Below are 27776 nucleotides of genomic sequence, written 5' to 3' on the forward strand. Positions count from 1 at the left end.
TATTTTATTTTGAAAGGATCGTCAAGTGGAAACCATGGTCACAGGTGAGCTCAGCCTTACTGTGGGAACACGTGAACCCCCCTCCGCGCTGGAGTGGTAAATATGAAGGAATATAAAGTTCCCCAGCTTGTAAAATTAGCAGCAGCACACGTCTCTGCACCTGAAGCCTCTGTTTCATCAGAGGGTTTTTCAGCTGCAGGACTTGAGGTGAGTAAACTTTAATCCACTGCCAGTTCCAACCATTTTTAAGGCAAAACAGTCCTAAATCATGAAGCATCAGCTGAGATAAGCACTTGTTAAGACTACAAGATTCAAATGATTGGTCACATAAAGACAAACCAGTTTTCCTCAAGGAGGCAATGAATTTCATTCCACAGTGTTTCATATTGAGTTGTATAATATACTGTCATGCAAACTGTTAAAGTTAAGTAATTGTTAGGAGGAGTTCAGTAGTAGCTCAATATTAAATAAAAAGTGTTGCAAAAATTCCCAGTTTTTAAGTTTTGCTACTAAAGCTGTGATCTTAAACATTTAAAATTACATTCATTTAACCAGAGAACAATTTTGTTGAGATCAAGATGTATTTTACAAGAAAAAACAAAACAACACTCGAAAACAAGTAACAATATAGAATAAAACTAATTATTTTACCAGCTTGAATGGTTTTTAAGTTTAAGTGCAGGAGCGTGGCCTGATAGTCATTTTAACAGTGACTTAAAACAAAAAATGCAATGGTTAAAACAAAGGCAATGTTTTAACCTTCTTTAATAAGAAATCTGATTTATAATGCAATGAAAAGTAAAACCATCAATGTTTAAACTCCTAAAGTAACTATTCTGATGGAGTTTTGACAGTAAAGTTAAAGTCAATCTAAAAATAAGTAGAAATTACACCAGTTTTAATAATTAAATTCGTATGGTTTGTTTTTACAGTGTAATAATATACACTGCAAAGAAAATATGACCAATTCACCCTGTCGTGGTTAAAGGTATTGGTTAGGACTCCAGTGTTAAACAGTTAAAATCCTCAAACCTCAACAAAACTCAGGTTCTGATCGATGCATATTTGTTGAGTTACTGAGTCTGACAGCTGAATTAAAGTAAACGGTAATGTTTTATTTGAAGGGGCGTGCATAGGACTGACGTGACACTGTCAAAAACATGACACAACACCTGTCATGAGCATGGATGAGTCTTCATGCACGTTTATGACTGCTGTCATTAAGTGTCATTCGGTAAATTATGACACATTTAATGCGAAGTTGACATTGTTTAAAATGCCTTTGTGATGACAACCTGACATTAACAGAGATAAAAATGAAGACATTTTTTTTTATCTTGGTTTAATAAAGACTTCATAAAGACTCATTCATGTTCATGACAGGTGTTGTGTCATGATTATGACACTGTCACGTCGGTCTCATGCACACCCCTTCAAATAAAGCGTTACCAAGCAAACTTCCCGTCTGAAAGCGAGCCTCGGTAACAGATGCAGAACTGACTCCCGCTGTCGCCGTCTCAGATGCTCAGAATTTGGCATTTAGGTTTGTTGGACAATATTGTGAGGATCTGGGTTTGGCTCCGCCTTTTGGGCGGCACCACTAATCATTACTCCACAGGTGTTCCAGTTTTCACTGACAAGACCATCCAGTACTTAAGCAACAGGCTGAGATTAGATCTTCGCTGGAGCATCGAACCTACTGGGTTAGATTCTCCACCTCAGCGTCTAACCTTGACTCCTGCTCCTAGTGTTAACTACGTTCTCTGTTGTTGCCTACGTCCTAGGTTTTTTGCCACGTCTCGACTACGGGAACTAAGGACAACTTACCTGGGACCATTCTGATACTTACCTTGCTGGAACTGGCTCGTCACTCCTGGAACTCTGGGAACCGCTCCTCCTCTCTTCGGTGCTGTATTCACCTCCTGGATCCGTAAGCAAACAAAGAAACATTATTACCACCACCTAGCAACTATTCTGGATCAAGACTCGTACCCGAGACTCACCCAGCTCTCCCTCTCTTGCAGACTCCTCCGGATACCGCTCACTGTACATAGTTTCACCCTTGTAAATAAATTCACTTACCTTTATCTTCGTCTCCGTGTTTTGGTTTTGGTTTTGCTCTTTGGACAGTATTCCTTGAGTTATGACAGTATGCTCCAGCCATAAATAGTCCAAGAGCGTTACCAACTCCAGACACGTGAGGTTTATCACAGTCACAGCCTTGTGTTAGCTCTGTGCTAATATATATTTTTTTTGCACTTCGCCAAATCGGCGGACAGATTTATGTGGGTTAAGAGGGCCACCGTAGCTATGACGGAACCCTCTTCTCGACCGGAAAATTCCGAGGCCGCTTCGTTACTAGCTCGCCACGAATCCCTGATTAATGTTCTCTGTGAAAGACAACAGTCTGAAACGAGTCGTTTGGACCAATTAACCCTCCTAACTCAAGAAATCCATCAAAAAATGTCATCGCTAGTTCCCGCCGCTGCCGATTCCTCTTCCGCATCCGCTTCTTCGGTCACGTCATTTCCGGTATCAAATCCCGGACATTTTCGTGAGGTTCCCTCGCCGACTCCCGAACCTTTTTCAGGGGAGATCGACAAATGTGCAGGGTTCCTTCTTCAATGCTATTTAGTATTTGCTCGCTCGCCGCAGTCTTTTGCCAATGGGTCGGCAAAGATCGCTTATGTAATTGGGCTTCTTCTCGATAAGGCACTAGGATGGGCAGAAGCTAAGTACAGTTTTCGGGCTATCCAGGTAACCCCCTTCAACCAATTTATTGAGGATTTTGAACAGACTTTTGGGCTCAAATATACAGATACAGAAATCACGCAGAAATTATGGAACTTAAAGCAGGGTTCACGCTCTGTGGCCCAATTCGCCATCGACTTCCGGACACTGGCGGCTACTTCCGGATGGAACGAGTCAGCCTTGAAGGGAGTTTTCATTCATTCTCTTCAAGAATCCCTCAAGGACCAGCTAGCGGGATGGGAGGAGCCACGGGCTCTGGATGATTTGATCACTCTGGCCATACGCCTGGATAACCGCCTGCGTGAGAGACAACGGGAGAGAAGGGATCGGACTACCAACCTCGGTCATCACGCTGCTATCACAGAGAACGAACCAACGATCCCGAATATGGTCTCAGAACCTATGCAGGTGGGGAGAGTAAGACTAACGGCAGAAGAGAGACTTAGGCGCGTAGAAGCTAGGGAATGCTTTTATTGCGGGGAGAAAGATCATTTCCGAGCCAGATGCCCTCATTTAAAAGGGAAGACTCACTAGTTAACCGAGGGGTACTAGTGAGTAGCCTCACACAACCTCTCGGATCACGATTGTTTGTCCACTCTACCCTCCTAAACCGTCAAATGAAGATTCCAGTCCACGCACTAATCGATTTAGGCGCAGAGCAAAGTTTGATTTCTAGAAATTTAGTTGAAAAGCTACAGTTAACACTTACCCCGTTATCTTCTCCTCTTCCGGTTATGGACATTTCTGGTCAAGTTATCACTAAGATCACACACAAGGTGGAGAAACTACAGTTTCTGGTGTCAGGGAATCACAGAGAGGAGAGTGAGTTCTTAGTTTTTTCTGCATCTAACTCTCAGATGATTTTAGGGTTTCCTTGGCTACAGATCCACAACCCAGTAATTAATTGGGCAGAAAAAAGGATTGAGTCGTGGAGTCCCTTCTGTCTATAAAATTGTCTACATTCTGCGTTGCCTTCATCCAACGTCAGGACTGAACCTGAACAAGCCGTAGATTTAACCAAAATCCCGGTTGAGTATCACCATCTTGCTCCCGTATTTAGTAAATCTAAAGCATTATCCTTGCCACCACATCGTCCGTACGACTGCGCCATAGAACTCATTCCAGGGGAGACATTACCATCAAGCAGGTTGTTTAACCTTTCAGGACCGGAGAGGGAGGCAATGAAGTCTTACATTGAGGACTCCCTGGCTTCTGGCATCATTCGTCCATCCAAATCCCCTTTGGGAGCAGGGTTTTTCTTTGTTCAAAAGAAGGATAAGAGCCTCCGCCCTTGCATCGATTATCGAGAGGGAGGCAATGAAGTCTTACATTGAGGACTCCCTGGCTTCTGGCATCATTCGTCCATCCAAATCCCCTTTGGGAGCAGGGTTTTTCTTTGTTCAAAAGAAGGATAAGAGCCTCCGCCCTTGCATCGATTATCGAGGACTAAATCAGATCACCGTGAAAAACAAATATCCTCTTCCATTAATCGATTCGGTCCACCAACAACTTCATGCTGCTACCATATTCACTAAACTGGATCTTCGAAACGCTTATCATTTGGTAAGAATACGGGAGGGGGACGAGTGGAAGACAGCCTTCAAGACTCCTCTCGGACACTTCGAGTATCTAGTCATGCCATTTGGACTCACCAACGCCCCTGCAGTGTTCCAGTTATTAATTAATGACGTTTTGAGAGATTTTCTTAACATGTCTGTCTTCGTCTACCTTGATGATATCCTCATCTTTTCACAGGATCCAGCACAGCATCAGAACCACGTAAAAGCAGTCTTGCAACGCCTTCTAGAGAACCAACTATTCATCAAGGCAGAGAAGTGTGAGTTCAGTGTAACCACCGTTAACTTTCTGGGTTTTATTTTTGGACAGGGTTTCTATCAGACAGACCCTGAGAAGACCCGAGCTGTCGCAGACTGGCCCACTCCCACCGATCGTCGTCAACTCTAGAGATTCCTAGGTTTCGCCAATTTCTACCGCAGATTCATAAAGGACTACAGTAAGATTGCAACCCCTCTCACACAACTCACTTCCACCAAACAGTCCTTCAACTGGTCACCTGAAGCGCAATTGGCCTTCAGTGAATTGAAAGCCTGTTTTGTCTCGGCTCCGATACTTCGCCACCCTGATCCTAAGCTGCAATTCATTGTAGAGGTTGACGCATCCGATACAGGGGTAGGGGCCGTCCTATCACAGAGGTCAACAGAAGACAATAAGGTATATCCATGTGCATATTTCTCTCGGCGTCTTACTTCGGCCGAAAGCAACTACTGTGGACGTTGGTAACAGGGAGTTATTGGCCATAAAACTTGCTCTAGAGGAATGGAGACATTGGCTAGAGGGGAGCGAGATTCCATTCATTATATGGACAGACCACAAAAACCTAGCATATCTTCAAACCGCCAAGAGGTTAAATCCCCGACAGGCTAGGTGGTCCCTGTTTTTTGGACTATTTAACTTTTCGATTACTTTCAGACCCGGAACCAAGAACGTAAAGCCTGACGCACTGTCTAGGCTTTGGTCCCGGGAGAGCTCCTCAGAACTAGAGGAGACTATACTTTCCCCGTCCCTGATCGTTGGAGCTCTCACATGGGACATTGAGAGGGAGATTCAGGAGGCCCAGCGGGTTGAACCTGACCCCGGGGGAGGCCCTCCTGGCAAGATCTACGTCCCAACAGCAGTAAGGCCTAGGGTACTGGATTGGCTACACTCTCGGCAGTTTTCTTGCCATCCAGGGGTAAATCGAATGCTCAAGTTGGCCACCCGGTACTTCTGGTGGTCTAGTCTGACTGTGGATATCAAAGAGTTTGTCTCGGCCTGTTCCACTTGCGCCCGTTTTAAGGGCGGTAATCAACCTCCGGCCGGTTTGTTACAGCCATTACCCATACCTAGTCGTCCATGGTCACACATCGCGATAGATTTCGTCACGGGATTGCCACCGTCACAAGGACACACTGTCATATTCACCATTGTTGACCGTTTCTCTAAATCAGCACACTTTGTTCCACTTCCCAAGCTCCCCACTGCTTTTGAGACAGCTGAAATAATCACTAACCAAGTGTTCCGTCTCCATGGGATCCCGGTGGACATTGTCTCGGACAGAGGACCTCAATTCACGTCCCAGGTATGGCGTAATTTCTGCAGGGGATTGGGGGCTGGGGTGAGTCTCACGTCAGGGTACCATCCGCAATCTAATGGTCAGTCCGAGAGATGCAACCAGGAATTGGAGGTGGCCCTCAGATGCCTGGCGAGTGACAACCCCTCAACCTGGAGCAAGAAGCTCGTTTGGATCGAGTACGCACACAACACACGTCTCTTCAGCCACAGGATTATCTCCATTCGAGGCGGCTCTAGGTTATAACCCACCATTATTTCCCAGCTTCGAACTTGAGATCACTGTTCCCTCTGTGCAGGCACACCTACGAAGATGTCGGAGTATTTGGAGGCAAACTAGGAGGGCGTTACAGAGAACCATCGAACAGAACAAGAGACATGCCGACCGTCACCGTTCTGCGGCACCCAAGTACAAGGTGGGCGACAAGGTTTGGCTTTCCACCAGGGACATCCCTCTGAAGGGTACCTCGAGGAAACTGGCTCCTCGCTTCATAGGATGTCCTAGGTTTTTTGCCACGTCTCGACTACGGGAACTAAGGACAACTTACCTGGGACCATTCTGATACTTACCTTGCTGGAACTGGCTCGTCACTCCTGGAACTCTGGGAACCGCTCCTCCTCTCTTCGGCGCTGTATTCACCTCCTGGATCCGTAAGCAAACAAAGAAACATTATTACCACCACCTAGCAACTATTCTGGATCAAGACTCGTACCCGAGACGCACCCAGCTCTCCCTCTCTTGCAGACTCCTCCGGATACCGCTCACTGTACATAGTTTCACCCTTGTAAATAAATTCACTTACCTTTATCTTCGTCTCCGTGTTTTGGTCTTGGTTTTGCTCTTTGGACAGTATTCCTTGAGTTATGACAAATATGTTCTTTAATAAGGCCAACCGGGAGAAAAAACCCGGCATGCTGCGGAAGATGTTTATGCACTTGTGCGCGTCCTAGACGTCTCCTCTCAGCTGCAGACAATAAATAGCTGTTTAATCCAAAGAGGTCCAGGAGGCACAGATGGAGTGAGGGGTACTCACAGAGATTAGCTCATATTAGCAGCTTCTCCTCACGTTGATGGATGAGACACGGGGGGACATTTGGATGTATGTTATTATTATCATGTAACAAAAGAGATTCTAAAATTAGTGGAATAGGAGCTTAATCATGAGCACATAAATGTAGTTAAAATGTTCAAATAATACAAAAAAATCCTTTTTCAATACTTTGTCTTTTAAAGAGATGCTATGTCCAAATAAAATTTATTTTTTGAGTTTTATTAAGCTGACAGTAAGGCATGATTTATGGTTTATATTATAACCACACATGTATTGTGGAATCAATAAGACATAAGCATTAACCTTTGTTAGAGTTTTTGTCTGTTTTGTGCTTTGATTGCTGCACACCTTTTGCGCAGGTTATTATTACTATAATCTGTGGCAACAAACTCCGTCTTTATTAACTTGAACCAAACACAGCAGCAGAACTGGGTGAAGACCATCTATTTCCCCCAGGTGACGGCTTTTCTTCTTTTTGTTCTTTTGTTGAATTTTTAAATGCTGTTAGTTTCATTGAGTTATTGAAGATGTAAAAAAAAGTGTCACGTTAGACTGTGATTGACAGTGTCACAGTCTTTTAGCGAGTTGGGAGGGCTAAAGAACAGGAGAATGGACCAAAACTCTTAAACAGAACCACAGTTTATCAAAAGTTTCAATCAATATGGGGATAACACATGATTTGAACAGTTAAAAAAAAGGTCAAAATAAGCTTTAGGCAACAATTCAATCTCATTACTTCATTCACGACCATCCTCTTGTTTTGTTTAGACAAACTGAACGCATCTATCCCACCTCCTTTTCAGCATCATCCAGCCCAAACTCCCCTGATCCAAAGCTGCTTCTGTCAGCTCAGAGCCTCCTTTCCCGCCTCTGTCGTCACTCTGACATGTTAAAGGAGTCACGTTCAAACCCCTCTCAGACGCTCAGACACGACGAGAAGCTGCTTCTTTTGCCGTCGCGGCTTCTGAAAAACCATTTTTTCCCTTCTTCCGTGACGGAGCCGGTGGGAGGAGAGGGATGAGACATGTCCGGTGTTGCCTCCTACCGCGAGGCCCAGTTTTGTCGTGTGTGTCATGTCCCCCTTTTCCTGTCCTTCGGTTTCCATGGCAACAGAGCAATGATGTAGGGAGCGAAAAGATCAACAGGTGTCGGGGGGGCTGCGTAACCCGCAGCGAGCACAACCCTGCTGTTCCACCTAAAATGACCCGCAGTCCCTCACATCTGAATAGTCATGACATTGGGAACAGGATGCTCCACTTTCAGACTTCCAGTGATTCATTTCCTGCAGCAGCAGCACCGACTCCAGACCCGATTACAGCCTGACGCAAAGCAAAGAGGGACTTTAGACACTCAAAACAACAAGATGCAGACTAAAAATAAAAACAGACCAAAATTAAAGGCCTGATCTGTAGAACTGACTGAGGTGTAGACATTTTCTGTTTTCTAAGGTCAGGCGTCTGTGGTGGCCATTTTGAATTGGGCTGGCTTCAAATGTTAACCAGTTGCAGACATACATCCAGTGATAATTTCCTCAAAGTTTCATCAAAATCCATCTAGTGGCTCATGAGATATTTTGTTAGTAGGCAGAAAGACAAAGACACAAACACCTTCGTCTTTTAGTGGCGGGCGTTAAAAACGCCTCAGGCCTCACCGCCTTTGATTTAACACCAGAAACCGCTCAGCGTTCAAGCCGGCATCAGCGTACTGCTGTCAGGTGGCTGTCGGATGTCTCGCTTTACAGGGACCCCTCTGTATGTAGGTCAGCGAGCGAGCCACTAACTCTCAGATCGTGAAAATGACATCCACCTCGAGCGGTCGGCGGCCCGAGGAGCACGTCCGCACCACGGTGCATTCCACCAACCCCACCTCTATACACTGGAGTCTGAAGGTGTGCAGTAATCGATGGCGTTTCTGCTCCTCAGAAAGTCAGATCACAGACAGGAGGGACTTTTTTTCTCTCTCTCTTCGCAGAGACTAATGATGAAACAGAGTGTCACACAGAGGCAGACCGCTTAAAAGGCGGGAGGTCGCTTTCAATTCCAGAAACCTTCTGTGGTGCGCAGCAGAGATCGAATCGGATTTGGCGCCACAAATGCGGGAGCAGCGAGGCCGAGGGAAGGCAGGAAAAGCACCGGCTGATGCTTGAAACTGATCCACCGTCAAAGAGAGATGAAATCTTTTTATTTTCCTTCTGCAGCTGAATCGTCACCAGGATTCAAACCTTGATCAACATATATTTTCCATAGATGCTGTGATTACCCATGCTAAGTTAAACAACAGAAATGATTAGCACTTAGGTTTTACTATCACTTCAAAATGACAAAAACAAATAAAAAAACATGAATCCTTTCTGCATTTTTTCCAATGGAAATCGACTACGACGGGTCACAACTCTGGGATATTTGAATTGCTAAAATGGAGAAAAAAACAAAACAAAACTGAGCTTTTGATGTGCGCCTCAGAAGTCATGTTTTAAACAAAAACGCTCATTTCTTCAGTTTCACTCTTTTTCCGAAAGGCGTAGAATTAAGATGTAAATAAATACAAGTGACACAGCGAGAAGAAAGGGAATAATTCAAAGTGAAAAAAGGTTCTGTTTGTAGCCAACACTTTGTTCCCGACGACTAGGCCTGAACAGGGACGTGATTGTCTGAAAACAGCCGTTGTTTTAAGCCTTTTTTTTGCCTGGAAGCGCTTTCAGTGAGGGTAAATGAACGCCTGAGAACGAACTCTTTGGATTTGCTGTCATCTTAAAACGACTCCAGTTCTGCATTTCACGGTTATTCCAGCAGAAATGTTATGATATTCAGCTGGACGAGCCCCCAGGTTGGAACGAGTAGCTGCTAGCCGCTGCCGCTGCTTGTTTATGACCACGAAGCTCTTTATTAAAAACTGTAACGAAAAACTAACGCTGACAGAAAGGTTTACAAAACAGCAATTCCATGAAACACTATAAATATGTTGAGATTGGAGTTGCTGCATGAGTTCCAACGCTCCGCTGCTACCCGTTTTTACTTTACTGTCCGCTCTGTTCCAGCAGAAATAAGTAAACTTGCTGTCTGTGGGGCTCTGGTTTTAGGGGTTTGATGATGGATTCCTCATCAGCCTGAGCTGCTCTTGTTGTGATGTAAGTAGCGATGTAAAATTATATAAAATAGTGTCAAGGATAAAAAAAAGGACTAAATTTGAATACTTATTTTACCAAAGACCGAGGAAGAAAGACAGCCAGCCATGACGGCTGTAAGAGTCGTTTTTAAAGCTGGCAGCCCAGAGTGTTGGTGTGCAGAGTTTCAGGACTAATCTGACCACAGAGGAAATATTTCACTCTGTATTAGAGCGCCAGAAGAGTTGTTGTCTGTTCCGTTCCTGACAGTGAAAAATCTCTTGGTCTCAGCGCTGACACCGAGCTGATATTAAAGTCACAGCTAATCAGGAGGAGCTTCGGCTGAGTGAAGGCTTTCCACTCCAGAGCTTCTATCTGTCACGCAGTCGGCCTGCCACTGTAACGTGAAACCCAAACAAAAAGGCTCATCTGTCTGCTGCCGCTGCCTCCGCTGCAAAGCTCCTCATCCATTGTAAGCCCTGTCTGATTAAATTAAAGGCCTAGCGTTCTTTGAAGGAAGAATGCATTTCACCCGCCGCCTTTCACGCCAGAGTTTGGAACTAAAATCATCCTATCTAAGGAAGTGATGAAGTCTTTGCCATTTTGGTCAAATCTTGAATACATTATGTGCCATTTCATGAGCTATTGGAAAATGTCACGCTCAGCTTCTACCACACCAAATACAAGCTCAGTATCTGAACATTTGACAGAGTTATAGACATTTTTGTGTCGGCTATTGTCAGTTAGCTCACTCTGGCAGCCATCTTGAATTGGGTTGACTCCAAAACATCATCGCCTGTTCTCCCAGATGATAATAGAATAAAAATTATTTGATTTCACTTAATGTTATTGCACCATCATTAACAAGAGATGATGTTTGAGCCGAGCTTTTCTTTCTCTTAATGTTATCTATTTCCACACATCAAAGCTCCTTTCACCAAACCTCGTAAACTTCCCCGTCACTTCCTCTCCCTTTGGCTTCAAAGGGCGACTTGTCTTTGGAAATCTGGTCGCCACGAGGTCCACACAAGCGTGGCCGAGCTCCTTGACAAATTTCCGCGTCGCCTCGATGCATAAACAGATGCAAATGCAGACGCAGAGGAGGGACGGAAGGGAGGCGAGCTAACGAGGTGAAGCTGCCATAAATTTCCATCTAAAATCCACACTTTACGACAGATCTATTCCCGTCAAACTGGGCCCCTAACTGTCTTCCACACCTCCGCATGTCCTTGCTCCGACACATCTGTCAGTCAGACGGCAGGATGACGCTCGCCGCGCTCCACCTGGCGCTCCCCGTGAATTACAGTAAATAAGGAGCCATGGTTGCGTGGCGTCGTCGCTCATGCGACAATTACCGTTCAACTTTTCCCTCTGCCAAAAAAACAGACAGAGGGACAGATGAGGATTAATCCAAGGAGGAGAGGAGTTAAGGAGAATACTAAGTGAGATGAGCCGCTGCAGGACTCCGTTTCTCCACGCAGAGCTGGACTCGACCAGTCGGCCTGATGAGTCCAAAAGTTTACTCACTGATACATCCGCAGCCTCAGCACACGGGACCAGTGCACACACATTAGGTTGGGAAAAACAGGAACAAACTAAACAAATGGTGTCATGCGAAAGTGTAGAGATTTAATATTAGCTAATGTAGCGATCTGTCACACCGGTACGTTATTTAAAGGCTGAAAATGGATAAAAAGGGGCCCTTGCTTGGCTAGCCAATAGCCTAACCAGGATGAAGACTTTTGCCTTTTTTTCCAAACTCTGTGCTCTGTGACCGATAAGATGCTATCTATTCACAAATATTGCACAGATGATCAATTCAAAATTGACTGTGGCTTTAAGAAACACAAAAAAGTGGCTATAACTCAAACAACTTAACAGATAAAATGAGCTAAAATGTGGCGTGGTAGTAGCTGAGGATCGTCTCCAACACGTACTCTGAGTGCTACACATCGAGCAGGATTTTTGCTCCAAACTTTGGCATTATTGTTGGAGTCCTCCATGTCTGTTAGCAAAATATATCATAAACCACTGGACGAATTTTAACACTTAAACATCTGTGTTATCTCCCTTTTGCAGACACACTTAAGCAGATGTTTATAAACCAGCTGACACTGATCAAAGTTAAGTCCTAAATTTGTTGATTTTAGCACCATTTGGAGAAAAAGTTTTTTGAGAAAAACTGAATGTCATGTACAAGTAGTGATTGAAGCTAGTTTTGCTTCTAAATAAAATGGATTTATCTTATCTCTTATCCTGAAATCACCCCATTCTGCAGCTTTGGTCCCTTCTGAGAGCCGTCGGTCTCTGGGAGAAGAGCTGACAGCTGACGCTCTTCATTACCGTTTAGCTTCAGAGCCAAACAGGGGCTTACGAGACGAAGCGTGACTGGATTGGTGTTGGAACAAACCGTTGCAGACTGCAGCCTCCTCCGTACAAACGAAAGAGGGAAAAACATTGTTTACGTAAGGAGATCAATGGTGCTGAGCTGCTGCTTCGACGCTTCACAGATTTCGGGCTGAAGAGCTGCACGTTCACTGGAACGTTGCCTGTTCCTCCTGCCGACAAATCAAAGAAACTTGGCCGAAGTAAATGAGTTCTTGTGATGCTGGCTGTCTAAATTGATTTTGTTTCCTAATTGGTTTTAAAAGGCTGCATCTTCTTTTCCTTTCCTCTCTTTAGATTTTGAAATTTCCCACTAAACTTAGTTTTGTGACTCTCTAAAGAAGTAATCTCTTGTTAAGTTTCCATTATTCATATCTTAATTTAGTTGGAACTTCTTATTTAAACAGCCATAATTCAGTGTTTATATCAGCAGCTTGACAGTCCTTTAGAGATAGTGAATTATTTTGTTTTTTTTCTGTTTTGGACTAAACTTGAAGCAGCCTCTAAATTGCGTCTTTATTATCACTCACCACTGAAGGCAAAGATATCAGCATATCTTTGCCATTAACTATTGAAGTCAAGTCTGTCTGTTAGTAAAAATATATCATGAACCAGTGGTTGAGATTTTAGCAAAACTTTCAGGAAGCAATGACTGGATGTCCATCTGCAAGAGATTACCGTTTGGAGTCAACCCAATTCAAGATGGCCGCCACAGCTATTCAACCTTTGCGAACACAACAATGGCTCTAACTCAGTTATTTTACAAATAGTGAGCTAAAACTTGGCATGGTAGTAGCTTAGAGTCATCCCTAACACGTACACCAAGTGCTAAAAGATCACATGAGATCTTTGTTTAAAACTTTGTCATGCACAGAGGCAGGTGATGTGCATTTCATTAAAAAATGCTGGTTTTGAACATATATATGTATTAGATATATATTAATATTCAGTGTAGATAAAGTCTTGTTGCATCCAGAGGCTAACACCTCCTGGGCAGAGGCAGCAGAGAATATTTCAGGAGAAAATATCTGAAATGAGGAATGATTTCTAGGCATGATTTTGTCACCGTCATGAATTAAATATTTAGCTGCAGCTGAAATGTGGGCGCTCATTATGCGCTGCACATACGAGATAAGAATTACTGCCGGCTATATGAAAGTTTAATTTGCTTCATCTGGCTAATTGCCGTGTGATTGATTATATAATTACACTGTATTTGGTTGTTGTTCTCAAACTGTGGTGATGCGGGCGTCATTCCCCCAGCTGTCCTTCAGCTTTTAGTGTGCGTGTGTGTGTGTGTTTTCTCTTCAGCTTCATGTTTCCTGATATTTGCTCTGCTCCTCTGAGATCACACAATGCACAGCGATGCTCCAGTTTTTCCTCTGAATTTTAGCAAACCGCAAGTGCCTGAAAAGACAACAGACAAAAGAAAAAAAAGAAGCCAAGTCTTAAAAAGAAGACAGATCTGGATCAGGCAAATGAATGTTTAACTGCACCTCTCATCATGGAATCACGAAATCTAAGACTCCTGTAGAAGCGTCCCATGAAGCTTCTGGAGAGCTTTGTTCCTCTCAGACTACAGTGAAAACAAATTTACCCTCTGAAAACAGATCCTGGATCTTTTACAAAGCTGTCTGCGTCTAATCTACATCCACAGATGTCTCTCTGACCGGGGGACGCAACGTGTGAGAAACAGCCATGATGAAGAGCTAAATGGTCTGAAAGATGACTCATTTCTCTGATGCATGATGGGACTTTTTTTTTGGGAGGAAAATTGAAACTGTGTGTGTGCGTGCAAAGCAGGGGGTGTAAAAACATGTTGTTTGCTCCTATGTTATTTAGCTGCCGTTGCTATGGAAACACGTCTTGATTGTTCAGAGAGGAACAGTGGAACGATAATGAGTGAAAACAAATTAACAAATAAAGGCCTGGTGTTTCATTTCAGTTTTTAAAATAAGGTCATCTTATGAAGATGAGGGACAGAGTTGTAGCCGTTTCTGTCAAACCCTGAAAATAACTTTATCAGTCTCCTGCGATATTGCGAGATTTCACGATTAAATGCTAAAGCTTAGGCACCATGAGGAGCACCTAGAGTTTACTTTGTAACTGATTCTCAGCTACCACCACACCAAATTTTAGCACAAGATCTGTAAAACTGACTGAATTGCAGCCATTTTGTGTTTTGAACATTAAATGGGCTGCAGCAGCCATCTTAAATTGTGTTTGCTCTAAACGTTAATCAGTTTTAGATGTACAGCTGCTGATATTTTTCTGAACGTTTCATTGAAATCCCTGAAGTTGTTCTTGAGATTATTTACTAACAGACAGAGTTGACTCCAAATAAATATTGGCAGCATTTTAAGCACTTGTGCAATTTGTTGGCACTCAGAATCGGAGCTGAGGATCAGTCGCAGCAACCACCACACCAAGTGTTCGGTCAGTATGTGTACTATTGGCAGAGTTTCTGTGTTTTTAAATGTGAGTAGCTTGTGGCAGCCATCTTGAATCGGGTTGGCTCTCCGGTGATAACTTTCGGCAAGTTTCTTTAAAACTGATCCAGTGGTTCATGAGATATTTTGGTAACAGACAGACACACACAGAAAAGGGGAAAAAACGCTATCACCTGCTTTTGCCTTTCGCCGTCAGGTGATAATCAGTTCTTAGCAACGCTTTAAGGAGGAAGTTTTTTTTCTCTTTGACAAGTTGCAAAAATCGGCTTCTTGATATAACATTCTGCACCGTTTTGTCCTTTAGTGTCGGAAAGCGTTAAAAGGCTTCTTTGATGCATGTTTGACTTGAGTTTTTTGTGTGTGATTAGCAGAGTGATCCGGCAATTAGAGCCACGCCCCCCTGCTGCGTTCAAAAAGACTGTTCGAATGAGTCACGCTTAAACAGCAAACAAGTGAAGAAATGGAGCAGACACAGTACAACCCTGCAGAGGCTGCAGAGCTGCTCGGTATTCAGTGAAATCATAATCCTAATTTGGAATTCTTACAGGAAACAGAGGAGGGAACCAGAAACAATAATCTGTCATCTCCTTTTAAAACCACGACGAGGCTGCAGCAGGCTGAGACTCGAGACTGTCTTTATGTCAGGGTTTGCAGGTGAAGACCCAAGGATGCAGACTCAGTAACTGATTTAATAATAGTAATAATAATCTAAATAAGGCTGGCATAGCGGCAAAAGTACAAAGAACACAAAACCACAGAGAAGAACCAGACAGGAGATGAAACCACGATGGCTAACTGCAGGTGAGTGAGGGCTAGAGGACTAGAAGGACTGGCGCTGATGAGGTAAGTGGTCACAGGTGAGACTAATGATTACAGGGAACAGGTGTGAATGGGAGGGGCTGGACTGATGAGCGGAACAGACGGAGGAAAAGTACTGAAGCTCAATGAAAGAGTGGGGAATATATAACAGAGCAGAAGGGAAATGCAGAAAATAAACACAATAACACAAGCAGTAAACCCAAAAAACTTCCAAAAAACAACCAAAATACACAGATCCTGACATTTTCATTGGCATTGATTGTCTGTCATAACTGTAGATTTACGTTTAACTAACTCATAAAGAAAAACAAACATTATAAACTAATAAATCAGAAAACTATCGGCAGGCCCCACCTTGCTTTGATAAGATTTGTTCACTTTTTCTTTCGAAAGTGTTTAAATTCGGTCAATTGTCAGGGCCTTTCTTGTGCACAGCTCTCTTCAGGCCACTACCAGATTTTGGTCTAGACCAGTGGTCTCCAACCCTGGTCCTCGAGGGCCACCATCCTGCATGTCTTACTTGTTTCTCTGCTCCAACACACCTGATTTGAATCAATGGGTGATTAACAGGCTTCTGCAGAACATGAAGAGGTGATTTAACAACTGAATCAGGTGTGTTGGAGCAGGGAAACAAGGAAAACATGCAGGATAGTGGCACTGGAGAACAAGGGTTGGAGACCCCTGGTTTAGACTCTGGTTAGGCCATTCTGAGACTTTAATTTCCTTCTGGCGAGTCCATTTACGTGTTTTGGTTGTACAATTGGGGTCGGTCATTGCCATTTAAAAAAAGATCCTCTTCAGCTTAAGCTTTCTAGCAGACTGTTTTTTGGAGTTTTGCATCATTCCATCCACCTTGACAAAAACCTCACTTCCAGCTGAAGAAAAGCATCCCCGCAGCATGATGCTGCCACCACCATGCTTCACTGTGGGGATGGTGTTCCTGTGGTGATCCACAGTCATGTTCCTGCTCCGAACAGACCTTTTAGATTCGTGGAGGAAAACTTCTTTTTCGGACCTTGACACAAGTTCCCACAGGCTTTTGGGAGACTTTATATATTTTTTGCATTATTCCATGAGCCTGGATGTTTTTCTTTGTAAAAAAAAGTCTTCTTTACATCTCAAAGTCCAGACATATGGAGAACACAACCAGTGTTTATGAGACCTGCAGCTCCTTCAGTGTTGCTGTAGGCCTCTCTGCAGCCTCCCTGACCAGTTTCTGCCTCGTCTTTTCATCAGTCTGGGACATTCAGTTCTCCATAATGTCACTATTGTACCATATTTTCTCCACATTCTTTCTCCACTGTGCTCTGGGAGATTTTTTATTTACCTTTCTTGACTGATCCCTTTTAACAATGAGATCCTTCGGATGCTTTGCGAGCTCTTTGTTGACCTTGGATTTTGCTGTCGGCTAAAACCACTGAGAGTAAATGTCAGGATGTGGAGAAAATCGGACCCAAGGATGCAGACTTGAACATGTTGAATAGGTGAAAAATCAACTAAGGATTTAATAAACAAAACAAAAAGTTGACAAGGCAGCAAAACAAAAACTACAAAGAAGAAGCTGAAGATCATGACAGTAAATGTGAGGAAACGCCCCCTCAGACAGCCGAACTTCAGCTTCATCAGAGTCACTTTACCTGAGTTTCCACGAAGACCAAAGCCTGTAAGTGTTCAGCAAATTATTAGTTTAACGTCACAAACACTTATGCAGCCAGATTATTGTTTTTTTTTTCCATCACAAAAAAACTGGCATAACAAGAGTGCGCAGTCCTATTCAGGAAGTCTCCAAGTTCAATAAAGCGTCTTGAACCACTCTGAAATTTTTAAAACCCACTCAGAACAACAATCTGCTTCTCTGAAGGTCATTCAGAGAGCTACCAACAACAGGTAAGATGTTACTTGTTCATAACCTTTCCACAGAACACCATTTCATCTGAACTATCCCTTTAAGAAGAGCTGCTCCGCTCAGTCTGTCGTCATCGTTTGATCAGATCACTGCTGATACACACCTCAGATTATTTTATAGACTTCCTGCAGCTGCGTTGTGCTTTAATAACAACAAAATGCTGCCACAGGGCCCAGCCTTTTGATTTAATTACTGGATGTTATCTTCATTTTCTTTAGTACATGAAGGACGTTTAGCTCTTTTGAGTCATTTCAAATGTTTAATCCTCTTAACTCCACCTACCGGTTTGTGTTCAACTTCATTATTGCTGGGAGGAGACAAGTTATTACACACTTTGGTTTCAGTCGCTGGCTCGCCCTTTTGAAAGGAGACATTTCCTTCCTGCTTACTTTTTTAATAACCGCAAGCTGCTTTACAGCTCCTCAGAATGTAAATAAATAACAGAGCTAACAAGCAGCTTAACCGTATACAGTAACATTCAGTCATCTGTGAGGAGAAACGCTCTTTGTGGTGTATTCTGTCAGGGATAACTTTAGATTTACTGTAAACATATAGTCTCTGGTGCTTATTTTTGCAAATGTCTCATGAATTACTTTGCTCTTTACTCACAAAACAGTCCTCTTTTAGGGTTTAAACAGCTGTATTAAACATGAAAAAAGTGATTATGGAGATATATGAACCTTTGGTGCTTAGGCGTTGTTGTTAAACCACCTCAGTGTTTATGGGAAGTCCACTTAGGCTTTTCTTTACTGTCACATATAAATATGATCAAAATCTATGTTATTTCTACTTTTACCATGATGTCGTTTTTGCACTTCTTAAAGGAAACAGAGCACCATAAATGCATGCAAGTGCAAACAGCCTCACCACCAGAGTTGTGTGAGACATGTCTAAAGAAACCGACTGGTCCAGTCCTCCCGCTGCAGAACAAACCCAGGATAATTGTTTATAAGTGATGTGGCTGTTTACCTCCGCCGTTCTGCATCGATCCTTCCTCCTCGGGGGTGACCATCTCAAATTAGCAAGTAGATCACAGCAACCTTGCAGAGCAATTAATTTACCCTCACAGAGTTTGTTTTTTTTTCTTCCTTTTTCAGCGAACGTGTGGAAATGGATAAAGTGGTTATAATCTGCTGCTAAGAAGAAATTGATTTATATGTTTTGCCAGAGCTCAGGAAACATTTAGTACTGAAGATCAACAAATAAACTGATGCAGGAAGTAGCATGAATACTAATCACTGCCTGCCGCCATAAAAGGCAAGGGAAAATGTCTCTGCCTTTGTCTGTCTGTTAGCAAAATATTTTATGAACCACTTTTATTAAAACTCTGAGATAGAGCTCGTTGGATGTAAATCTACCACTGCCTGAGCTTTGGAGTCAACTTGAGTCAAGATGGCTGCCACAGCTAAAAATGTTTACAGCTTAGTCAGTTTCACAGATCCTGAACTAAAATGCAGTGTGGTAGCTGATAGTGATTCACATCACGCACTCTGAGCACTAACACATATACAATTTTTATTAAAAAATTAGTCATGCAAGGCAGCTTGGCAACAGGCATTTATAGAAGAAAAGAAATACAGAAAAACAAGCAAATGGTAAAACTAAAAGATATAAATGTTGCAGATACAAGTATCATGAAGTGGTGAAGAATAGATATAAACAGTTGGAGAATGATGAAAAACGAAAACCAGACTTGCTAAGAGGGTTAGATAGAAGTTAGGATGAAGGCAACACTGAAGATGTTGGAAAGAACAAAAGAAACCTGGAACTTAAACAAAACAAAAATAAAAAAAGGAGAAAAAAACAAGACAGTCCCACGAAAACACAACACAGAATCCCAAAAATCCCAAACCGCAAAACATAAAATAATGGAAATATGGAAAAATGTTAAAAATCCAAAGACCACAACATAGTTTATTCGATTTTAAACCAATTGTTTATCCCAAATTTTAGCCTTTTTAAGCTTTTTATTTACCTTTTCAAATACATTTTGAACACATGCATTTTCCATTTTTGTGTGTGTGTGTTTCAAACATGTTTTTTATTTTTACTTTTCAGAGACACCTGTTAGTCATTTGGTGGCACAGTAGATATTACTGAGCATCGGGATGACTCACTCACTAACGTAGCTTTTACTGGTTTTATTTTTCAGTAAAAGTGGGTTGCTTTGCACTGTTATTTATTTATTTTTATAACTGCAAATCATTAAAGATAGACATTTGTCACAGTTGGGGGTTTTATTTGTGTAATTCATTATTCTTCTGTTAGCTTTTCTTCTTTTTTAGTTAGTATGTTTTTGTCCTTTCAGCCAGTGTTAGCAGTTTGTTACCTGAGTTTTTAGCGTGGCAATTCTATGTATTTATTCATGTTCCCAGGCAGTGTTTCACCTGTTCACCAGTAGCTTCTCACCTGTTACCACTTCACAATCACCCCTTCCTGAATCGTCTTATTTTGTAGTTTCTTCATGCATGTCTGGTTTTGTTTTCATTCATTAAACAACATTTTGTTGGTGTTTAACCATCATCTAACAACCATTACAGCCTATAATCCTATTTGTAGGCATCAGGGGGGAAAGAAAAATTACATTCGCAGATAATTTTGAGGTATTTATGTGCAGTCTAACACACTTTATTAGCTTTAGCCATAAATCCTACAAGAAAGGTTTCAATTTTCAGAAAAAGCCCCAATATTTCCAGAAAAGACAGTAAAATGTAGAAGAATAGTATCTTTAAGTATCTAATTGAAAAAAAGGAAGATTTTTTTAAAGAAACTGTTCTGCAGCCTTGTTTTTGAAAGTCCTTGCGTTTTGTTCGAGCCCGTGTCATGCATTCAGAGCGAAACCGGGACTGACACAGGAAAAAGGTCACGAGTCGGACTCCAGTGCTCTCTGTAAACTATAAACAGGAACCAGAACGCCTCCTCCAAAGGTTGATGAATTCAGCTCCTGGACGTGTGAGTGGAGATAAGCAGCGTCAGACTGTGTAAGTCCTTGAGAGAGAGAGAGAGAGAGAGAGAGAGAGAAAGAGAGGGAGGCCCGCTGAGCGACGGAACACAGAAAGTTCGTCGGAGGAGTGAAAACTTCACAGGGAGATTAGCAGTAATGAGCTGTGACTCGGCCGGGGAGAGAACAGACTCCTAATGACTCTTTGTTTCCCCTCGCAAAACGTGCGCTCACATCTGTACGCAGCGGGGGAGCGTCATCACCAAGTCTCCGCTCAGCCTCACTTGCTTTCTCTGCTTGGATTTATTACATTTTTTCTTTTTACTTGAATCAGATGACTGCACATACAGAACCCAAAGGTCTTTTAGTCAATTCACAAGAAATAAACAAGAAGCAACAAGATTACGGGCGTTTTTAAGTCCGCTCAGTAATCCAGGGAAAAGACAACAACGTCAGCTCTGGAAGCTCAGCTTTGTCCTCTTTCTCTTTAAGGGAACGTATTAGAAGGTTTTCCTCTAAACAGGATCAGCCATTGATGAGAGAAACCAGCGTGAAGGAGGCTGCGAGGGCGCGTTTTAACACCCAGGGACATTCGGGGGGGGGGAAGAAACTTCAATTAAAGACAAAACACATGTGTGTGTGTTTGGGTTCCAATACATATTCATTCTGTGACAGCTTAGATATACGGAGAAAGGGATTCACTCCACATTTTATTCAAAACGCACAGTCAGACAGCAGTAAGTGTAGTAAATGTTGATTTAAAGGGACTGCCAAAAAGCAGAATGCAAATGTGACATAATACAAATGCTTTCATCCGCCGCCTTTTGACTTCTTTTTCAGCAGACTTTGGCTTCATTCATTTGGAGACAAGTTGAAAGCGGCTCTCACTGATTTCCTTTGGGAAAATAAACTTAAAACTTAAAAGTTTGCCTTAAGAAATCAGGACAGATGATGGCCGATATATGAAATCACTTGGTTTGTTTGTGGGTTCTTTGGCCATAACTCTAACAGTTTTTTGTTCATGCAGATTACGTCCCCCTGTTAGTGCGAGTCTTTGCTCCAATCTAGACATTTGTCAAAGTGAAAGCCTCTCCAGTTCCAGAAACTTTGTCTTGTAAAAAGAATATACAGAATTGTTTGGGTTAGCCTCAGTTTTAGACTTCAAGCAAAAGCTAGAGGAAGTAATTTGGTGTCAGACGAGAAGCCGATGCAGAGGTGATGTAGTTAATTAGCACTGGATGTCCACTGGTTCCAAAACCTCCAATAAGCCATTAGACTGTGATTCAAACTTCTTCTTACTCCTTCTGATTAGAAAAGTCATTTGTTATTCAAACAAATAGTAGGCAAAATACATAATTTTGTCCAATTTTGTTTAATGAATCACTCTTCAGCTCTGTTATTTTGTGTTAATTGGTCTTTTTTGGGCTTGAAAACACTGAAGAAACATCAGCTCTGCAGTCTGTAATTACAGGCTGTGCTGGACTACACGGCTAAACCTCCGTCCAGTACTAACAATACTGTGACAAGTTCATTTATTCACTGGGTTTTAGAATTAAAAACCTCTGCAAAGAGCAGTTTTGCATTTTCCTTTAATAAGCCCCCTTTCGAGCGAGGCTTGTGTTTCTTGACATTTTGTGTTTTGACTGTAAAAACTGTCATGTTTCAGATAAGATTCAGAGGCAGAGTTGAGGACAGGAGTGATAAACAAAGTCAAATAATGATGTTTTTCTTCTCTGACTCTTCGTTGTTTTCCCTGTTTTCTGTTGTTTGTTTCCTTCATTATCTCAGTTTTTCACAGACCCCTGTGCCAGTGGCCCCTGTCTCCATGGTAACTGCAGCCGGAGCGACGGCGGGGAGGAGGGGGAGCCGGGGTTTTTGTGCGAGTGCACCGAAGGCTACGAGGGAGAGAGGTGCGATCAGATCCTATTAGACCTGCCGCCTGCCGACTGGGACCCTGCCACTCCTTCTGCTCCTGAGCCGGCTACCCCGGTAACTTCCACGACAGCGGCCGCCACTCAGCCACAACCGCCAACCACAGTCCCAGCCACCGCCAGCACCCCCACTACCACACCGGCACCTCCGACCCTGCAGCCATGGCAACCCAAACCGGGGCAGAGGCTCCTGGTCGTACCGTGGGAGGCAGACAGAGTGAGAACCTCTCCAGTAAATCTGAACCCTGCTAGATTTATCTTCAACATGTCTGAGGAGGTCATGCTGTATGCTGATATGTGGGTTTCAGGTGATGGAGGGTCTGCACTGTGTGAGCCCTGAGCTGTGTGAGCTGACATCAGGAACTCTCACTTTGTCCGTGGAGGTGCCCGAAGAGACCGCTGTGAAGTAAGGACACCTTTAGAACCGTCCTCTTTGGAGTAAGCTGAGCTAAGATCATCCAGCTCTGCTTTTCTCTGCCTGATTTCACTCAGTTTGCTCCTTCTGTTATTTTAAGCTTTTCATCAAATTCATTTTGGAGATGACTGTCTGATTAACATTTCCCTGTGGGCTGAGAAACCAAACAAAACCCTTGGAATACCTGTTTGCAGTGAGGGTTTGTAGTAACTTGATTGGGTTCACTCAGGAATATAAGCTCTCAAAGGGATTTGAATTAAAACACCTAAACGTGAGTGTCAGCCTCCTTCCTCCTAACTCTGAAAGTCTGAGACGTTTGGGGTAGTTTTCAGTTCTATCTTTATTCAGGAACAGTCAAGTCAATATTGCTGTATTCAAAAACCACCAACAACACTATGGGTGCAAAAACGTAGACCCTGGAATGTAAAAGACATGAAATTTTAATCCTAAAATCCACAGATTGCCAAAACTCTCCAGCTGGAAACAGACCAGTCTGCTTCACCTACTTTGTTCCACAATGCAATGCACCGACCCACCAACTGTGGAGACAATGGACACCTCCACGTCAAAAGAGGACACAGATGTTCCAAACCCAACGTACATTTGGAGTGAAATAATGTGACAGAATCTGTCTCTGAATCCGGTCCTTTCATCTTGTGGAGAACAGTAAAAAACCCACATGAGCACTCTCTGTTTTTTTTTAAGTTCAAGTTTACAGAGATACTGTGATGCCTGTAGCATTAGAGAAGTTAAATTAATTACGGCTTGCCTGTCAATTGTACAGATATTGAGTGAAAAGTTAGTGGGGTAGTAGCAGTGATCAATCCTAAAGAAATTCTGCGAGTGCTAACAGATCTCACGAGAACTGTCGCATGAGATCGTTAATGTCAATTACAAAGTTTGACCAAAACGACTGTAACTTTGTTTTTTTTTTTTTTTCTCATCATAAGATGATCTTACTTTAATGCTCTGGCATAAAAAGGTGGTGGAGGGTGATTTAGATTCCTTAAAGCAGTGGGGTCCAATCCTGATCCTGGAGGGCCCCTATCCTGCATGTTTCAGTTGATTCTCTGCTTTTCTGCAGCTCTTCAGGTTCTACAGAAGCCTGTTAATCATTCAGTCACTCAAAGCAGAGAAACACTTAAAACATGCAGGATAGGGACCCTCTAGAACCAGGATTGGACATCGCTGCCTTAAAGAAATGCTGGGCCTTTAAGTATAATTATTTTTAAGAGCTGTATTGTCCTAAGACAGTGCCACAATTGCTGGTAAATAAAAGTAAATGAATTATGCATAAGAAATGGTCAAGGTGAATGTTGGACGTCCTTGAAGTTGTTCTCATTATAGATGAGCGGCACGACACAGGGCTCCGGTGACGATCTCAGACAAAGAGCTACGAGCTGTGTGTTAATCAGCCTCCGCTGCTTTGTTTTCATACTGTATAATTACACACACAGTACCTGAGCACACACTGACATGCAGGCTGCGAAGGAGACAAACCCGCACGCGGCACCACTTTGGAATCAGGGCAGTGATCCACGAGTGAGATCGGTTTCGGAAATGCCGGCGTTTGTAATGAATCTGGTTGAAGAGGTTGGGAGACGAGAGAGAGAGAGTGGCCGTGATCCAGACCGATCGATGAATCAAAGCTCAAGATAAATAAAATGCACGTCAGTTTCAGACACATCACACGGCTGCTTTAGAGGTGAAGTAGCTGTAGTTCCCCCAGGTATCTGAGCTCCACCAGCCGAGAGCGGACACCCTGCAAAGGAAAACTCATTTCAGCTTCAAGTAGCCAAACCACCAGATTAATATTTCACTCAGACAGCCTCAGCTTCAGGCTTTGCTCTCTCTTCGCTGCAGCACTTTTGGACACCTATTGCATCGATCCACCTGTAATCCACCTATGTAAGGTGGCGAACGCAGAGATCATCATTTTTCTATAGCAAACCGTTCCTCTCTGATGTCAGCTGTCTGATTCTGTCGAGTCAATAATAAAAAAACAATCATCGCCCATTTTTAATCCTCGTTTTCTCTGCAAGGCCCTTTCAGCCACATCACTTTATATAAAATGTACTGTATGGCTAATAATACTAATTACAGCTCTTTTGAGCCGTAAACACTCATTAGAACAAATGCACAACAGCAAGGGGTGAGAGAATAATAGCAGGTTGTTTTATTTGTTTTCGTTAATGTGAGAAAGATTAATTCAGAGTGGGTTGTCGTTTTATGGTTACGCTGAATGGTTACGTAGAGCATCTTCCTCACAACCATAGCTGACAGAATCAACTCTGCGTCATCATCTGTCTTTTCATGAAGGTTTTCTGTGAGCGGATCCAGCTCAGTTCAGCTTGGCTCTTGTTTTTTATTTTCTCCATTTTTCACAAGCAGCTGGTGCAGTTTGGTCATACATTTGATCCGTAGAGTCTTTAGGCAAGAAACTGAACCCCTAGTTGCATGAACACCATTATCTACAGACGTGGATATCTTATGTTGGCTTTATTTACTTTCTTTTTTTAAATTTTCCTCTGCTTTTGTTTTAAGAGTCTTATAAAGGAACAGTTCAAAATCCCCAAAACTAACTTGGTCCAAATAGGAATAACAAGCTGATTTAGTTGACATTTAATAGCTTGTCTGGACAGATATATGAAGTCTCTACTCTTACGACTTGTTCGGGGTAAAAAAGGGGAACATATTTCTAGGAGGAGAACATGATGAGACAAATTGACATTTTACCTGATCATTTTCTGCCATATTTACAAAAAAAAAAGAAAGACATTTAGCTCCAGGCAGAGTCAAAACAGTGCAGCAAACAAAACATCCATAAATAGAAAAGAAAGGGTAACACTGACCCAGAAGACAAAAACATAAATCTGTAAAACAGTTCCCTGAAAACAAAAACAACACGAGAAAATGAATTTAAACACAAAATAATATCAGCTTACAAAGCCTACACAGCTAACCTGGGGCATTTGGAACAGGAATATCATAACATTTCTGATGGAATCACCTTGTAATTCAAAACTGATGGTGATGCAAAGGCTTATAAAGGAGGGTTTGGATAAAACACTATACAATCTTTGTGACTGGAGCTGTTTTATAATGGAATTATTGGTTATGAACTAACCATCAGCTCGTCAATCTTATCAGAATTAAACTTTTTTACCAAACTGAATTCGTTTAAAGAGCTATCTAAACAAAAATATTAATCGTTCCTAACCTTTCCACGAAACCCTACTTTGAAATATCTAAAGTGTCACTAAAATGGAGGAGTGAAGCCACAGAGCAGCACAACAGTCCAAACAAACTCATTCCTCAAGGGAACGTAACACTAAATATACAAAATGATAAGGGAGTATGAGAAATGCACGTTCAGCTTTTAGTATATTTATTGTATTTGGCTTGGTTTGAAATCTGTTTGCAGAGTCCATGATCATTTTTACTTTTGTTTCTTCTTCCCTTTTCCATTTCTTCCCTAATTCGCCTCCCTTCTTCGTGTTGCCTGTCCCGTCCCTCCAGGGTGGTGGTGAACGCCAGCGGCGCTCCAGTGCTGTGGCGCGTGAGCGAGGACGGTTTCCTCCGCTCCTCCATCCTGAACGGCACCACCATGTGGTTTCTGCAGGCCCCCGATGGACTGGTGGTGGCCGACAAGCTGCTGCCTCTGGGACAGAACTACTTCCTCAGTGAGCCTCTTCTTTCTACGTAAAAACAGAGCAAAATGTCCAGCCTTACAGAGAATGGCTGCAGTCTGTGTAATTATTAGTTAATATGCCTGGTTACTGCCTGGAGGCAGCTAAATGAGCATTTAGTTCTTTATGGAAGATTTTCTTTTTAAAAGACAGCTGTGACAGCTTGTATAAAGGTTCAGGGCAGCTGTAAAAATTGCAATAAAGGACCATGAAATATAAATTTTAATGATTTTTTGGGCCAATTAGCAAGAAAAAGTATGGTGACAGAAGAACAACTATCAAATAAATTATCGACATGACCACTCACTTATAGACAGTTTATAGAAGGAATCTTGAGGAACAAACTACAGCTCTTCCTGTGGATGTTTCTGCCCAGATCCTTGTGTCTCTTCATGTGATCCCAGAGACTCTATGACGCTGAAGTCAGAGTGAAATGTGGGCGATACCATCACTTCCAGGGACTCCTTGCTCTTCACACCAAACATAGTTCTTGATGACATCTAGGCTGTATGTTTGGGTTCATCGTCCTGCTGCAGGATAAATAGGGAGGCAATCAGATGCCTCCCTGATGGCGCTGCATGATAGAGAAGTTTTGACTTAAATTGGAACCAAAATCCTCAACTGCAGCTCTGAGGATTATCCCCAAGGAACCTTTCCTTACAAGGACCCTTGTAAGGATTCTCCACCATGAGTCACTTCTGCCTGCAGACACTCATTATTGTATCACTCTCCTGTTCTTTGGCAAACAAACTGCCTTCTGCTGAAGCCAAATATCTCAGTTTTTGCTTCATCAGTCCAGATCCCCTTCTAACATTTCTGCACCCCAGCTCTTAACTCTTTGCGCAAAGATGAGGTTTTGTTTTTCGGCCACAGTTCTTCCATGAGGACCACATTTGGCCAAAGTTCTCCAGACAATAGATGGGTGTTTCTGGGTCTCACAGGTTTCTGCCAGCTCTGAACTGAAGTCTCTGTTGGATATCTTCTCATATTGAAGGGAAATATGCACGACGTGTCATTCATCTGCACACTAAAATCCTTCGATCGATCACTGAGTGTTCGAGCCATAATTTAAAAAAAACAAACAAAAAAAACACTCTAGGGTAACTTCATGATAACAATACGTAATACAACCTGCTATGTACGTACAGGGTATGTACCTTGTACTTATCTGATACATAACTAGTGTGTACACTTTACATGCCAGG

At 42.6% G+C, this 27776-nt stretch overlaps 2 protein-coding genes across 2 annotated transcripts in view; both read left to right on the forward strand.

Annotated features, from left to right (window-relative positions):
• The window catches only part of dner (delta/notch-like EGF repeat containing), a 60104-nt gene that overhangs the window by 13140 nt on the left and 19188 nt on the right, over positions 1-27776 (forward strand). The window contains exons 2-4 of the mRNA XM_017424023.3: positions 22325-22684; positions 22776-22873; positions 26402-26565. Coding sequence (XP_017279512.1) covers positions 22325-22684; positions 22776-22873; positions 26402-26565 — 622 coding nt within the window. The remainder of the gene's footprint in view (positions 1-22324; positions 22685-22775; positions 22874-26401; positions 26566-27776) is intronic.
• On the forward strand, positions 1557-4051 carry LOC119617914. Its single transcript, XM_037981081.1, has 2 exons — positions 1557-1930; positions 2025-4051. Exon 2 carries the CDS (start codon positions 2284-2286, stop codon positions 3283-3285), a length of 1002 nt encoding a protein of 333 aa, XP_037837009.1. The 5' UTR covers positions 1557-1930; positions 2025-2283; the 3' UTR covers positions 3286-4051.

Source organism: Kryptolebias marmoratus, linkage group LG2 (assembly GCF_001649575.2).
Source record: "Kryptolebias marmoratus isolate JLee-2015 linkage group LG2, ASM164957v2, whole genome shotgun sequence".
In the NCBI taxonomy this organism is placed as follows: Eukaryota; Metazoa; Chordata; class Actinopteri; order Cyprinodontiformes; family Rivulidae; genus Kryptolebias; species Kryptolebias marmoratus.